Source organism: Scyliorhinus canicula, unplaced genomic scaffold (genome assembly GCF_902713615.1).
Source record: "Scyliorhinus canicula unplaced genomic scaffold, sScyCan1.1, whole genome shotgun sequence".
In the NCBI taxonomy this organism is placed as follows: Eukaryota; Metazoa; Chordata; class Chondrichthyes; order Carcharhiniformes; family Scyliorhinidae; genus Scyliorhinus; species Scyliorhinus canicula.
In genome coordinates this window covers 218,996-235,712 of record NW_024055668.1, presented here as the reverse complement: position 1 = coordinate 235,712, position 16,717 = coordinate 218,996, and the positions used below count along the sequence as shown (strand labels likewise).

The following is a 16,717-nucleotide window of genomic DNA, read 5'->3' as shown; positions in this document are numbered from 1 at the left end:
AGAGATACAGAGAGACATACACACAGAGAGATATACAGACAGAGATACAGAGAGATGCAAAGAGAGATACACACAGACAGAGAGACACAGAGAGAGATATATAGAGAGACATACACACAGACAGAGATGCAGAGAGAGATACAGAGAGAGTGATACAGAGAGACATACACACAAACAGAGAGATGCAGAGAGAGATACACCCAAATAGAGAGATACAGAGAGAGTAGAGAGAGATGCTGAGAGATACAGAGAGAGATACAGAGAGAGAGATACAGAGAGAGAGATACAGAGAGAGACACAGAGAGAGATACAGAGAGAGATACACACAGACAGAGAGATACAGAGAGATACAGAGAGAGATACAGAGAGAGAGATAAAGAGAGAGATACAGTGAGACAGATACAGAGAGCCAGATACAGAGAGAGATACAGAGGCAGCTACAGAGAGAGGTACCAAGGGAGATACAGAGACAGATACAGAGACAGAGGCCAGAGACAGCGAGGTGCAGAGACAGACACAGGGACAGGTACACAGACAGTGATAGACACAGAGACAGACACAGGGAAATACTCACAGACAGTGAGAGATACAGAGAGATACAGAGAGAGATACAGAGAAGGATATTGCGAGAAAGATACGGAGAGATGCAGAGAGATACAGAGATAGATACTGAGATAGATACAGAGAGAGATGCATAGAGAGATACAGAGAAAGAGATACAGAGAGAGAGATACATAGTGATACAGAGAGAGATACAAAGATAGGTACAGAGAGAGAGATAGAGAGAGATACAGAGAGAGAGATACAGAGATAGATACAGAGAGAGATACAGAGAGAGATACAGCTAGAGGTACAGAGAGAGAAGCATAGAGAGAGATACAGAGAGACATACACACAGACAGATATACAGAGATACAGAGAGAGATGCAGAGAGAGATACACACAGACAGAGAGATACAGAGACAGAGATATAGAGAGACGTACACACAGACAGAGATGCAGAGAGAGATACAGAGACAGATACAGAAACAGAGGCCAGAGACAGCGAGGTGCAGAGACAGACACAGGGACAGGTACACAGACAGTGAGAGGCACAGAGACAGACACAGGGAAATACTCACAGACAGTGAGAGATACAGAGATATACAGAGAGATACAGAGAAGGATACAGCGAGAAAGATACGGAGAGATGCAGAGAGATACAGAGATAGATACTGAGATAGATACAGAGAGAGATACAGAGAGAGATACAGAGAAAGAGATACAGAGAGAGAGATACATAGAGTGATACAGAGAGAAATACAAAGAGAGGTACAGAGAGAGAGATACAGAGAGAGAGATACAGAGATAGATACAGAGAGAGATACAGAGAGAGATACAGATAGAGGTACAGAGAGAGAAGCAGAGAGAGAGATACAGAGAGACATACACACAGACAGAGAGATACAGACAGCGATACAGAGAGAGATGCAGAGAGAGATACACACATACAGAGAGAGACAGAGAGAGATATATAGAGATACATACACACAGACAGAGATGCAGAGAGAGATGCAGAGAGATACAGAGAGACATACACACAAACAGAGAGATGCAGAGAGAGATACACACAGATAGAGAGATACAGAGGTAGAGAGAGAGATGCTGAGAGAGATACAGAGAGAGAGATACAGAGAGATACAGAGAGAGACACAGAGAGAGATAAAGAGAGAGATACAGAGACACAGATACAGAGAGACAGATACAGAGAGAGATACAGAGGCAGCTACAGAGAGAGGTATCAAGGGAGATACAGAGACAGATACAGAGACAGAGGCACAGAGACAGCGAGGTACAGAGACAGACACAGGGACAGATACACAAACTGTGAGAGATACAGAGTCAGATACAGGGAAATACTCACACAGTGAGAGATACAGAGAGAGACACAGAGAGAGATACAGAGAGAGATACAGAGAGATGTACAGCGAGAAAGATACGGGGAGATGCAGAGTGATACAGAGATAGATACTGAGATAGATACAGAGAGAGATACAGAGAGATATACAGAGAGAGAGATACAGAGAGAGAGATACAGAGTGATACAGAGAGAGCTACAAAGAGAGGTACAGAGAGAGAGATACAGAGAGATACAGAGAGAGAGATACAGAGATAGATACTGAGAGAGATACAGAGAGAGGTACGGAGAGAGATACAGAGAGAGAGATACAGAGAGAGATACAGAGAGAGATACAGAGATATACAGAGAGAGATACAGAGATAAATACAGAGAGAGATATAGAGAGAGAGATGCAGAGAGAGATACAGAAAGATATACAGAGAGAGATAGAGAGAGATACAGAGAGAGTTATAGAGAGAGTTATAGAGAGAGAGATACAGAGAGATACAGTGAGAGAGATACAGAGATAGGTACAGAGACAGATACATAGAGACAGAGTGATACAGAGACTGACACAGACACAGATACACACACAGATATACAGAGACAGACACAGGGACAGATACACACACACAGATACAGAGACAGATACAGAGAGATATACAGAGAGTCACTGAGATACAGAGAGCGACACAGAGAGATACAGAGACAGATACAGAGTGAGATGCCGAGAGAGATACAGAGTGAGGTACAGAGACACAGAGATACAGAGACAGACACAGGGACAGATACACACACAAAGAGCTACAGAGGGAAATATGGAGAGAATTACAAAGAGAATCAGAGATAGAGACAGACCCAGGGACAGATACACACACACAGAGATACAGAGAGAGGCACAGATAGAGGTACAGAGAGACACAGAGATACAGAGAGATACAGATACAGAGATTCAGAGACTGAGATACAGAGAGAGATACAGATTGAGGTACAGAGAGACACAGAGATACAGAGAGAGATACAGAGACATATACAAACAGACAGAGAGATATAGAGAGATACAGAGGGAGGTACAGTGATACACAGAGATAGAGGCAGACACAGAGACAGATATACACACACAGAGATACAGAGAGAGATACAGAGGAGGTACAGAGATACACAGAGTTACAGAGACAGATACAGAGACAGCTACACAGACACAGATACAGAGAGAGATACAGAGGGCGGTACATAGAGACACAGAGATACAGAGACAGATACAGAGACAGATACACACACATACAGGTACATAGAGAGATACAGAGGGAGGTACAGAGAGACACAGAGATACAGAGACAGATACAGAGACAGGTTCACACACACAGATACAGAGAGAGATACAGAGGGAGATACAGAGAGACACAGAGGGACAGAGACAGACACAGCGACAGATACACACAGACAGAGAGAGGTACAGAGCAGATACACACACACAGATACAGATAGAGAGATTCAGAGGGAGGTACAGAGAGACACAGAGATACAGGCAGACACAGAGACAGATACACACACACAGAGATACAGAGAGATACAGAGGGGGGTACAGAGAGACACATATATAGAGGCAGACACAGAGACAGATACACACACACACAGATACAGAGAGAGATACAGAGGGAGGTACAGAGAGACACATAGATAGAGGCAGACACAGAGACAGATACACACACAGATACTGCGAGAGGTACAGAGAGAGGCACATAGAGACACAGAGATACAGAGACAGACACAGTGACAGATACACACACACAGATACAGATAGAGAGATACAGATGGAGGTACAGAGAGATACAGAGATAGAGGCAGACACAGAGACAGATACACACACAGATATACAGAGAGAGATACAGAGGAGGTACAGAGAGACACCGAGTTACAGAGACAGATACAGAGACAGCTACACACACACAGATACAGAGAGAGATACAGAGGGCGGTACATAGAGACACGGAGATACAGAGACAGATACAGAGACAGATACACACACACAGGTACAGAGAGAGATACAGAGGGAGGTACAGAGAGACACAGAGGGACAGAGACATATACAGGGACAGATACACACAGACAGAGAGAGATACAGAGACAGATACACACACACAGATATAGATAGAGAGATACAGATGGGGGTACAGAGAGACACAGAGATAGAGGCAGACACAGAGACAGATACACACAGACAGATATACAGAGAGAGATACAGAGGGAGGTACAGAGAGACACATAGATAGAGGCAGACACAGTGACAGATACACACACACAGATACAGAGAGAGATACAGAGGGAGGTACAGAGAGACACATAGATAGAGGCAGACACAGAGACAGATACACACACAGATACAGCGAGAGGTACAGAGAGAGGTACATAGAGACACAGAGATACAGAGACAGACACAGTGACAGATACACACACACAGATACAGATAGAGAGATACAGATGGAGGTACAGAGAGACACAGAGATAGAGGCAGACACAGAGACAGATATACACACAGATATACAGAGGGAGATACAGAGGGAGGTACAGAGAGACACAGAGAAACAGAGAGATACAGAGAGAGATAGAGAGATACAGAGACATAAACACACAGACAGATAGATATTTAGACAGATACAGAGGGAGTTACGGAGAGAGATACAGAGAAAGGTGCAGAGACGGACCAAGGGACACACACACACACACAGATACAGGAATGCAGTAGCTGGTTCTGCTGGTCACGGATGACACCATCTCCTCCCTTCCAATCTTTACCCTGCCCTCCGTTCTGACTCTAGAAATGTCCTGGTGACTAACATTATATTGACTGCTCTGTCACTCCAGGGTTCATCCCTCTCTCCTTTTATACACAGGATGGGACATTGCCAATCCCCAGTCCCCTGGAACCACTCAGATATCAATGGGGGTTGAATATTAGGTTCAGTGTTTGTACTATTTCCACACCGCGTCCCTCAGTCACTGCCCCATAGCCAATTTAGACCCGGTTAATCTTCTATTTTATTGTGAAATAAAAAGTATTGGATTGAAATGGGTTAACTGAGCCTGTTTGTTAAGTGAGTGTGATAAATGTCAGTCTCCATGGATCCTAACCGTGTCACTGGAGGGTTTCTCTCTGCTATTAATAATCTATTCCTTTCATTGTGTTATCCCAAACTGTCAGGGGGACCATCAATTCCAACACTGACAGAGATCAGCGGCTCCTGAGAGACTGAGAGGAGGGAGCAGAATCTGTGAACTATCCACAGGAACGTTACAGCAATGGATCAGAATCTGGGAACTATCCACAGCAGCGTTACATCAATGGATCAGAATCTGGGAACTATCCACAGGAACATTACAGAAATGGATCAGAATCTGGGAACTATCCACAGGAACGTTACAGCAATGGATCAGAATCTGGGAACTATCCACAGCAACGTTACAACAATGGATCAGAATCTGGGAATTATCCACAGGGACGTTACAGCAATGGATCAGAATCTGGGAAGTATACACTGGAACGTTACAGCAATGGATCAGAATCTGGCAACTATCCACAGGAACGTTACAGTAATGGATCAGAATCTGGGACCTATCCACAGCAACGTTACAGCAATGGATCAGAATCTGGGAACTATCCACAACAACGTTACAGCAATGGAGAGGAGTTTATCCTATGGTCTTTATTGGATTTCTCGATATCCTTTCCCTTCACCATTGTGGATCTACGGAGCACTGATGATAATGCAAGCCGGTTATTATCCCCTCCTGGCTGTTGTCGGTGTCCCTGGTATGCCTCCCTGTCCAGTTATTTATTGTTTAAACTACTTGAAGTGTATTATTGCTCTGGTCATTTCCATCTTGGAAAGATTGAATACATGTTCTTCAGTCCCAGTCACTAATCTCAGTCCCTATCCAGTATCCACACACCGCTCCCTGGCTGAAATCGTAGTCTGTTCACAATCTCCGCACTCCCTTTGAAACTGACATTATTTATATCCGGATGTTCTCCATTCCCAATCCTGCCCACACGCCATGGCCTCACCCCTGCCGCAGAATAATCCATCATCTGTGTCTGAGTTAAATCCAGGCTGGACTATTGAGATTAAATTCTAGTCATCCAATTGCTGTTACAAATCTTCATGTAGCACTGATCACCCCCAACTCTGCTGTCCATATCCTAGCCCTTACCCAATCCCAGTCACATACCATCCCTGTGCTCACTGATCCACATTGGTTCCCAGTCTGGCAGCATCTCAATAGCAATATTTTCATTCTGAGATTGGAATTATCCGCAGTCTCACAGAGTCATTTTTATCATTTGCAACGAATGTGAAATCAGATAATTTTCATTCCATGTCCAGTTCTATTATTGGGAAGTTAGTGGAGGTGCTGTGGATTGGTTTCTGGAGGTTGTGTTATTGGGACGTTAGAGGGGGAGATAAGGATTGGTTTCTGAAGGTTGTGTTATTGGGAAGTTAGTGGAGGTGATGAGGGTGGGTGTCTGGAGGTTGCGCTATTGAGAAACTAATGGAGGTGGTGAGGATGAGATGTCTGGAGGATGTGTTATTGGAAAGTTAGTGGAGGTGCTGTGGATGAGTTTCAGGAGGTTGCGCTCGTGGGAATTAAATGAAGCAGATGTGGACGTCTTTCTGGAGGCTCTGTTTTTGGGAGGTTAGTGGAGGTGATGTGGATGGGTTTCTGGAGACTGTGTTATTGGGAAGTTAGTGGAGGTGATGTGGATGGGTTTCTGGAGGTTGTGTTATTGGGAAGATGGTGGAGGTGTTGTGGATGCGTTACGAGAGGCTGTGTTATTGGGAATTTAGAGGAGGTGATGAGGATGAGATCCTCGAGTATGTGTTATGGGAAGTTGATAGAGGTGATGGAGATGTGTTTCTGGATGTTGTGTTATTGCGGAATTAGTAGAGTTGATGTATATGTGTTTCTGGAGGTTGTATTATTGGGAAGTAGGTGGAGGTGATGAGGATGAGTTTCTGGAGGTTGTGTTATTTGGAAGTAGGTGGAGGTGATGAGGATGGGTTTCTGGAGGTTGTGTTATTGGGAAGTTAGTGGAGGTGATGTGGATGGGTTTCTGGAGGTTGTGCTATTGGGGAGTTAGTGGAGGTGATGTGGATGGGTTTCTGGAGGTTGTGTTATGGGAAGTTAGTGGAGGAGCTGTGGATACGTTTCTGGAGGTTGTGTTATTGAGAAGTAAGTGGAGGTGACGTGGATGGGTTTCTGGAGGTTGTGTTATTGGGAAGTTAGTGGAGGTGATGTGGATGGGTTTCTGAAGGGTGTTTTATTGGGAAGTTAGTGGAGGTGCTGTGGATAAGTTTCTGGAGGTTGTGTTATTGGGGAGTTAGTGGATGTGATGTGGATGGGTTTCTGGAGGCTGTTGTTGGGAAGTTATTGGAGATGCTGTGGATAGGTTTCTTAAGTTTGTGTTATTGGGGAGTTAGTGGGGGGTATGAGGATGTGTTTCTGGCGGTTGTGTGATTGGGAAGAAGTGGTGGTGATGAGGATGTGTTTTTGGACGTTGTGTTGTGGGAAGTTATTGGAGTTGATGAGGATGCGTTTCTGGAGATTGTGTGATTGGGAGGTTCGTGGGGGTGATGAGGATGAGTTTCTGGAGGTTGTGTTATTGGGAAGTTAGTGGGGGTGATGAGGATGGGTTTCTGGAGGTTGTGTTATTGGGGAGTTAGTGGGGGTGATGCGGATGGGTTTCTGGAGGTTGTGTTTTTCGGGAGATTGTGAAGGTGATGAGGATGGGTTTCTGAAGGTTGTTTAGTTGGGAATTTAGTGGAAGTGATGAGAATGCGTTTCTGGAGATTGTGTTATTGGGAAGTTAGAGTATGTGATGAGGATGGGTTTCTGGAGGTTGTGTTATTGGGAAGTTAGAGTATGTGATGAGGATGGGTTTTTGGAGGTTGTGTTATTGGGAAGTTAGTAGAGGTGATGGGGATGTGTTTCTGGTAGTTGGGTTATTGGGAAGATAGTGTGAGTGATGAGGATGGGTCTCTGGAGATTTTGTTTTTGTAAAGTCATCAGCATTGATTTGTATGAATTTATGGAGGTTATGTTATTGGTAAGTTTGTGGAGGTGCTGTGGATATGTTTTTCAGGTTGTGTTATTTGGGAGTTAGTGGGGGTGATTAGGATCTGTTTCGGGAGGTTGTCTGATTGTGAAGTTAGTGGACGTGATGAGGATGGGTTTCTGGAGGTTGTGTTATTGGGAAGTTAGTTGTGGAAGTGCTTTGGATGTGTTGCGAGAGGTTTTTGTCATTGTAGTCTCTGGCACAGTCTGTCCCTGTTGCTCAGAAGGGAAGGGGGAGGAGAATAACATTAGCCATTGGAGACTCCATAGTTAATGGTTTAGATCGGAGATTCTGTGGGAACGAGAGAGACTCGCGGTTGGTGTGTTGCCTCCCAGGTGCTAGGGTCCATGATGTCTCGGATCGTGGTTTCGGGATGCTTAAGGGGGAGAAGGAGCAGGCCCAAGTCATGGTCCACATAGGTACCGACGACATAGGTAGGAAAAGGGATTGGGATGTAAGGCAGGATTTCAGGGAGCTAGTGTGGAAACCTATATCCAGGACAAACAGAGTTATTATCACTAGGTTGTGACCCTTGCCACGTGCTAGCGAGTCGAGGAATATGGAGAGAGAGCAGTTAGACACGTGGCTGTATGGATGGTGCAGGGAGGGTTTCAGATTCCTGGACAATTGGGGCTCATTCTGGGGTAGATAGGATATCTGCAATCGGAATGGTCTACACCTGGACCAGAGGGGTACTAATATCCTGTGGGGTGGTTTGCAAATGCTCTTCGGGAGGGTTTAAACAAGTTCAGCAGGGGATTGGGAACATGAGTTGTAGCTTCAGTACACAAGAAGCTGAGAGTAGTGAGGTCATGAGGAAGGTGTCAAAGTTGCAGGAGTGTAGCGGCAGGAAGGAAGGTGGTCTAATGTGCGTTGACTTCAATGCTAGGAGCAACCGGAATAAGGTGGGTGAGCTTGCCGCATGGGATAGTACCTGGGACTTCGATGTTGTGTCCATTTCGGAGACATGGATAGAGCAGGGCGAGGAATGATTGTTGCAGGTGCCGGGGTTTAGATATTTCAATCAGCTCAGGGAAGGTGGTAAGAGAGGGGGAGGGGTGGCATTGTTAGTCAAGGACAGTATTACGGTGGCTGAGAGGACATTTGATAAAGACTCGAATACTGAGGTAGTATGGGCTGAGTTAAGAAACAGGAAAGGAGAGGTCACCCTGTTAGGGCTTTTCTATAGGCCTCCGAAAAATTCCAGAGATGTAGAGGAAAGGATTTCAAAGATGATTCTGGATAGGAGCGAAAATAACAGGATAGTTGTTATGGAGGACTTTAACTTTCCAAATATTGAGTGTAAACACTATAGTTCGAGTACTTTAGATGTGTCCGTTTTTGTCCAATGTGTGCAGGAGGGTTCCCTGACGCAATATGTAGATAAGCCAAAGAGAGGCGAGGCCGTTTTGGATTTGGTACTGGGTAATGAACCAGGACAGGTGTCAAATTTGGAGGTAGGTGAGCACTTGGGTGGCAGTGACCACAATTCAACTACGTTTACTTTAGTGATGGATATGGATCAGTATATACCGCAAGCCAAGAGTTATAGCCGGGGGAAGGGCAATTATGATGCGATGAGGCAAGACTTCGGATGCATCGGCTGGAGAGGAAAACTGCACGGGATGGATACAATGGAAATGAGGAGCATGTTCAAGGAACAGCTACTGCGTGTTCTTGATAAGTATGTGCCTGTCAGGCAAGGAGGAAGTGGTCAAGCGAGGGAACCGTGGTTTACTACAGCAATTGAAACACTCGTCAAGAGGAAGAAGGAGGCTTATGTTAAGATGAGACGTGATGGTTCAGTTAGGGCGCTTGAGAGTTACAAGTCAGCTCGGAAGGCTCTAAAGAGAGAGCTAAGAAGATGAGCAAGGCGAGGACATAAGAAGTATTTGACAGGTATGATAAAGGATAACTCTAAAGCTCTCTATAGATATGCCAGGAATAAAATAATGACTAAGGTAAGAGTAGGGCCAGTCAAGGACAATAGTGGGAAGTTGTGCGTGGAGTCCGATGAGATAGGCGAGGTGTTCAATACGTATTTTACGTCTGTATTCACACAGGAAAAAGAGACTGTTGTCGAGGAGAATACTGAGATACAACTAAACTGGAAGGGCTTGATGATCATAAGGAGTACGTGTTAGCAATTCTGGAAAGAATGAAAATAGATACGCCTCCTGGGCCGGATGGGATTTATCCTAGGATTCACTGGGAAGCTAGGGAGGTGATTGCTGAGCCTTGGCTTTGATCTTTAAGTCGTCTTTGTCTACAGGAATAGTGCCAGAGGACTGGAGGATAGCAAATGTTGTCTTATTATTCAAGAACGGAAGTAGAGATAACCCCGGTAACTATAGGCCAGTGAGCCATACTTCTGTTGTGGGAAAAGTCTTGGAAAAGTTTATAAGAGATAGGATGTGTAATCATCTGGAAAGGAATAATTTCATTAGGGATATCAACACGGATTTGTGAAGGGTAGGTCGTGCCTCACAAACCTGATTGAGTTCTTCGAGAAGGTGACCAAACAGGTGGATGAGGGTAAAGCAGTTGATGTGGTGTATATGGATTTCAGTAAAGCGTTTGATAAGGTTCCCCACGGTAGGCTGTTGCAGAAAATACAGAGGTATGGGATTCAGAGTGATTTAGCAGTTTGGATCAGAAATTGGCTAGCTGATAGATGACAAACGGTGGTGATTGATGGAAAATGTTCTGACTGGTGTCCAGTGGTGTACCACAAGGATCAGTTTTGGGGCCGCTGCTGTTTGTCATTTTTATAAATGACCTGGAGATGGGGGTAGAATGATGGGTGAGTACATGTGAAGATGCCAATAAAGTCGGTGGAGTAGTGGACAGTGCGGAAGGATGTTAAAGTTACAGAGGGACATAGATAGGCTGCAGACCTGGGCTGACAGGTGGCAAATGGGGTTTAATGTAGAAAAGTGTGAGGTGATTCATTTTGGAAGGAATAACAGAAATGCAGAGTACTGGGCTAATGGTAAAGATCTTGGTAGTGTGGACGAGCAGATAGATCTCGGTGTCCATGTCCATAGAACCCTGAACGTTGCCACCCAGGTTGAGGGGGATGTTAAGAAGGCGTACGGTGTGTTAGCTTTTATTGGTGGAGGAATTGAGTTTCGGAGCCATGAGGTCATGTTGCAGTTGTACAAAACTCTGGTGCAGCCGCATTTGAAGTATTGCGTACAATTCTGGACGTCCCCATCAGTCACTCACGACACATCACACCACAATGTACACACTGAACCCCACCACGATCAGACACAGGACACCACACACCACTGACAGAACACAATGTACCACACCCACATCAGGCAGCCAGCACACCACACACCACTGACAGTACACAATGAACCACTATCCCATCAGACACGCAAGACACCACACACCACTGGCAGTACACAGTGTACCACAGCCCCATCAGGCATACAGCACAGCACACACCATACACAGTACACAATGTACCGCAGCCCCATCAGGCACCCAGAATACCACACACCACTGACAGGACACAATGTCCCACACCTCCGTCAGGCACCCGGCACACCACTGACAGTACACAATGAACTGAAATCCCATGAGACACGCAAGACACAACACCACAATTATGCTAACAGTGTACCACAGCCCTATCACACACCCAGCACGCCACACACCACTGACAGTACACAATGTACCACAGCCCCATCAGGCACGCCGCACATCACACAACTGACTGTGCACAATGTACCACACCCCCATCAGGCACCCAGCACACCATACACCACAAACAGTACACAATGTACCAGACCACCATCAGCAACCCAGCACAACACACACCACTGACAGTACACAATGAAACACAGCCCCATCAGGCACCCAGCACACCACTCACCACTGACAGTACACAATGAAACACAGCCCCATCAGGCACCCAGCACACCACTCACCACTGACAGTACACAATGTACCTGACCCCCATCAGGCACACAGCATACCACACACCACTGACAGTACACAATGTCCAACACCCCCATCGGGAACTCAGCCCAGCACATACCACTGACAGAACACAATGTATCACACCCCCATCAGTCACCCAGGACGCCACACACCATTGGCCGTACACAATGTACCTGTCCCCCATCTGGCATCCAGCTCACCACACACCACTGAGAGTTCACAATGTATCACACACTCATCAGGTACCCAGCACACCACACACCTCAGACTGTAAACAATGTACCTGACACCTACCAGACACACAGCTCACCACACACCACTGACAGGACACAATGTACCACAGCCCCATCAGACACACAGCACACCGCACCACTGAAGGGACACAATGTACCAGAGCACATCAGGCACCCAGCACCCAACACACCACTGACAGTACAAAAGGTACCACCGCCCCATCAGACACCCTGCACACCGCACACCACTGACTGTACACAATGTACCACACACTCATCAGGCTCACAGCACACCATATACCACTGACTGTACAGCCCCATCAGTCACCAAGCACACCACTGACAGTACACAATGTACCACACACCCATCAGGCACGCAGCATACGACCGACCACTGACAGTACAGAAATTATCACAGCCCGATCAGACACCCAGCACACCACACACTACTGACAAACTTTATCCAGCAGAGGGCAGCAGAGCAGAGCTACTGATCAGCTGTTCTGGGGTAAGTTGCATACGTGCAGTGCGGTCAGCCTAATTTGAAGGTGGTTTGAGGAGGGGCTGTTGTCAAGTGACAGATAAACCGGAAACACTTCGTCAGTGTTTCCCAGCCTACCCCGTCCTCTTACCAAAACAAAAACCACGGTCGTTGGGAAGCGGGAGCAGCGGCCTGTCATGAAGGTGAGTGAGTGAGTGCCTTTAAATTTGCTTACCTTTCAGCAGGAGCAGGGTTTGAGGGAATATCAGGTAAGATCTTCCTTTCTTTTTATTTTTCTTGTTTTTTTTAATCTAGAGGTGATGTCAGGGAAGGCAGTACATTGCTCCTCCTGTAGTATGTTTGCGGTGATGGACGCCGTCAGTTTCCCTGCTGATTTCATCTGTGGGAAGTGCACCCAACTCCAGCTCCTAAAAAAACCATGTTAGGGACCTGGAGCTTGAGCTGGAAGAACTTCGGATCATTCGTGAGGCAGAGGGGTTCATAGATAGAAGCTTAGGGAGGCAGTTACGCCAAAGAATAAAGATAGACGGGTGACGGTGAGAGGGGCTGGGGGGAAGCAGTCAGTACAGGGATCCCCTGTGGTCGTTCCCCTTAGTAACATGTATACCGTTTTGGATACTTTGGGGGGGGGATTACCATGGGTAAGCCATGGGGTACGGGCCTCTGGCACGGAGTCTGTCCCTGTTGCTCAGAAGGGAAGGGGGCAAAGGAGTAGAACATGAGTAATTGGGGACTCAATAGTCAGGGGCACAGATCGGAGATTTTGTGGGAGCGAGAGAGACTCACGTTTGGTATGTTGCCTCCCAGGTGCAAGGGTACGTGATGTTTCGGATCGTGTTTTCCGGTTCCTTAAGGGGGAGGGGGAGCAGCCCCAATTCGTAGTCCACATTGGCACTAACGACATAGGTAGAAAAGGGGACAAGGATGTCAGGCAGGCCTTTAGGGAGCTAGGATGGAAGCTCAGAGCGAGAACAAAGTGAGTTGTTATCTCTGGGTTGTTGCCCGTGCCACGTGATAGTGAGACGAGGAATAGGGAGAGAGAGCAATTAAACACGTGGCTACAGGGATGGTGCAGGCGGGAGGGATTCAGATGTATGGATAACTGGGGCTATTTCTGGGGAACGTGGGACCTCTATAGACAGGATGGTCGACATCTGAACCTGAGGGGCACCAATGTCCTGGGGGGGGGATATTTGTTAGTGCTCTTTGGGGGGGGGGGGTTTAAACTAATTCAGCAGGGGCATGGGAACCTGGATTGTACTTTTGGGGTATGGGAGATTGAGAGTAGAGAGGAGCACATATTTGACCTCGCAGGAGGGCGCCAGTGTTCAGGACGGTGGTGTGAAGTGTGTCTATTTCAATGCCCGGAGTATACGAAATAAGATAGGGGAACTGACAGCATTGGTTGGTACCTGGGACTTCGATGTTGTGGACATTTCAGAGACATGGATAGAGCAGGGACAGGAATGGTTGTTGCAGGTTCCGGGGTTTAGGTGTTTTAGTAAGGTCAGAGAAGGGGGCAAAAGAGGGGGAGGTGTGGCGCTGCTAGTCAAGCACAGTATTACGGTGGCAGTAAGGATGCAAGATGGGGACTCTTCTTCCGAGGTAGTATGGGCTGAGGTTAGAAACAGTAAAGGAGAGGTCACACTGCTGGGATTTTTCTATAGGCCACCTAATAGTTCTAGAGATGTAGAGGAAAGGATGGCGAAGATGATTCTGGAAAAGAACAAAAGTAACAGGGTAGTTGTTATGGGAGACTTTAACTTTCCTAATATTTACTGGAAAAGATATAGTTCGAGTACATTGGATGGGTCGTTTATTGTACAATGTGTGCAGGAGGGTTTTCTGACACAATATGTTGACAGGCCAACAAGAGGTGAGGCCACTTTGGATTTGGTTTTGGGTAATGAACCAGGCCAGGTGTTAGATCTGGAGGTAGGTGAACACTTTGGAGACAGTGCCCACAATTCGGTGACCTTTACATTATTGATAGAAAGGGATAAGTATACCCCGCAGGGCAAGAGTTATAGCTGGGGGAAGGGGAATTTCGATGCCATTAGACATGACTTAGGATGTGTAGGTTGGAGAAGTAGGCTGCAAGGGTTTGGCACACTGGATATGTGGAGCTTGTTCAAGGAACAGCTATTGCGTGTTCTTGATCAGTACGTACCAGTCAGACAGGGAGGAAAGGGTAGAGCGAGGGACCCGTGGTTAACAAAAGAAGTGGAACTATAGGCCAGTGAGCCTTACTTCTGTTGTGGGAAAAGTCTTGGAAAAGTTTATAAGAGATAGGATGTGTAATCATCTGGAAAGGAATAATTTCATTAGGGATATCAACACGGATTTGTGAAGGGTAGGTCGTGCCTCACAAACCTGATTGAGTTCTTCGAGAAGGTGACCAAACAGGTGGATGAGGGTAAAGCAGTTGATGTGGTGTATATGGATTTCAGTAAAGCGTTTGATAAGGTTCCCCACGGTCGGCTATTGCAGAAAATACGGATGATGTGGAGATGCCGGCGTTGGACTGGGGTGAGCACAGTAAGAAGTCTTACAACACCAGGTTAAAGTCCAACAGGTTTGTTTCAAACACGAGCTTTCGGAGCACGGCTCCTTCTTCAGGTGAATGGAAAGGCTTGTTCCAGAAATGTTTATATAGACACAGTCAGAGATGGCCCGGAATGCGAGCACCTGCAGGCAATCAAATCATCAAAGTCGCTTGTCGATATCGCCTGTCGATAGGCAGGACTGTTCCCTTCCAGTTGGGGAACACTTCAGCAGTCAAGGACATTCAGCCTCTGATCTCCGGGTCAGCATTCTACAAGGAGGCCTTCAGGAGACGCGACAACGCAAAATTGCTGAGCAAAAACTTATAGCTAAGTTCCGCACACATGAATGCGGACTCAACCGGGATCTGGGATTCATGTCGCATTACATTCGGCCCCCACCAACAAGCCTGGACTTGCAGAGGCCTACCGACTGAACTGGCATGGGACAATTCACACCTCTTTAACCTGGAGTTACCTCTCTCTCTGCATCTTTGATGATTTGATTGCCTGCAGGTGCTCGCATTCCGGGGCATCTCTGACTGTGTCTCTATAAACATTTCTGGAACAAGCCTTTCCATTCACCTGAAGAAGGAGCCGTGCTCCGAAAGCTCGTGTTTGAAACAAACCTGTTGGACTTTAACCTGGTGTTGTAAGACTTCTTACAGAAAATACGGAGGCTGGGGATTGAGGGTGATTTTGAGATGTAGATCAGAAATTGGCTAGTTGAAAGAAGACAGAGAGTGGTGGTTGATGGGAAATGTTCAAAATGGAGTTCAGTTACGAGTGACGTACGACAAGGATCTGTTCTGGGGCCGTTGCTGTTTGTCATTTTTAAAAATGACCAAGAGGAGGGCGCAGAAGGATGGTTGAGTAAATTTGCAGACGACACTAAAGTCGGGGGAGTTGTAGACAGCGCGGAAAGATGTTGCAGGTTACAGAGGGACATAGATAAGTTGCAGATATGGGCTGAGAGGTGGCAAATGGAGTTTAATGTGGAGAAGTGTGAGGTGATTCACTTTTGAAAGAGTAACAGGAATGAGGAATATTTGGCTAATGGTAAAATTCTTGGTAGTGTTGATGAGCAGAGGGATCTCGGTGTCCATGTACATAGATCCCTGAAAGTTGCCACCCAGGTTGATAGGGTTGTGAAGATGACCTATGGTGTGATGGCCTTTATTGGTAGAGGGATTGAGTTCCGGAGCCATGAGGTCATTTTTCAGTTGTACAAAACTCTAGTACGGCCGCATTTGGAGTATTGAGTACAGTTCTGGTCGCCTCATTATAGGATGGACGTGGAAGCTTTGGAACGGGTGCAGAGGAGATTTACCAGGATGTTGTCCGGTATGGAGGTAAAATCTTATGAGGAAAGGCTGATGGGCTTGAGGTTGTTTTCGTTAGAGAGAAGAAGGTTAAGAGGTGACCTAATAGAGGCAAACAAAATGATCAGAGGGTTAGACAGGGTGGACAGTAGAGCCTTCTCCCGCGGAT

The 16,717-nt window shown here is 46.4% G+C and overlaps 1 protein-coding gene across 1 annotated transcript in view; it reads left to right on the top strand.

Moving 5' to 3' along the window:
* Positions 1 to 5,557: 5,557 nt before the first annotated feature.
* LOC119960631 (probable G-protein coupled receptor 139) overlaps positions 5,558 to 16,717 on the top strand; it is a gene marked incomplete at its 3' end in the record, with an annotated part of 62,265 nt that continues 51,105 nt past the window's right edge. Inside the window, exon 1 of the mRNA XM_038788260.1 lies at positions 5,558 to 5,690. Within this exon, the coding sequence (XP_038644188.1) occupies positions 5,558 to 5,690 (133 nt within the window). The remainder of the gene's footprint in view (positions 5,691 to 16,717) is intronic.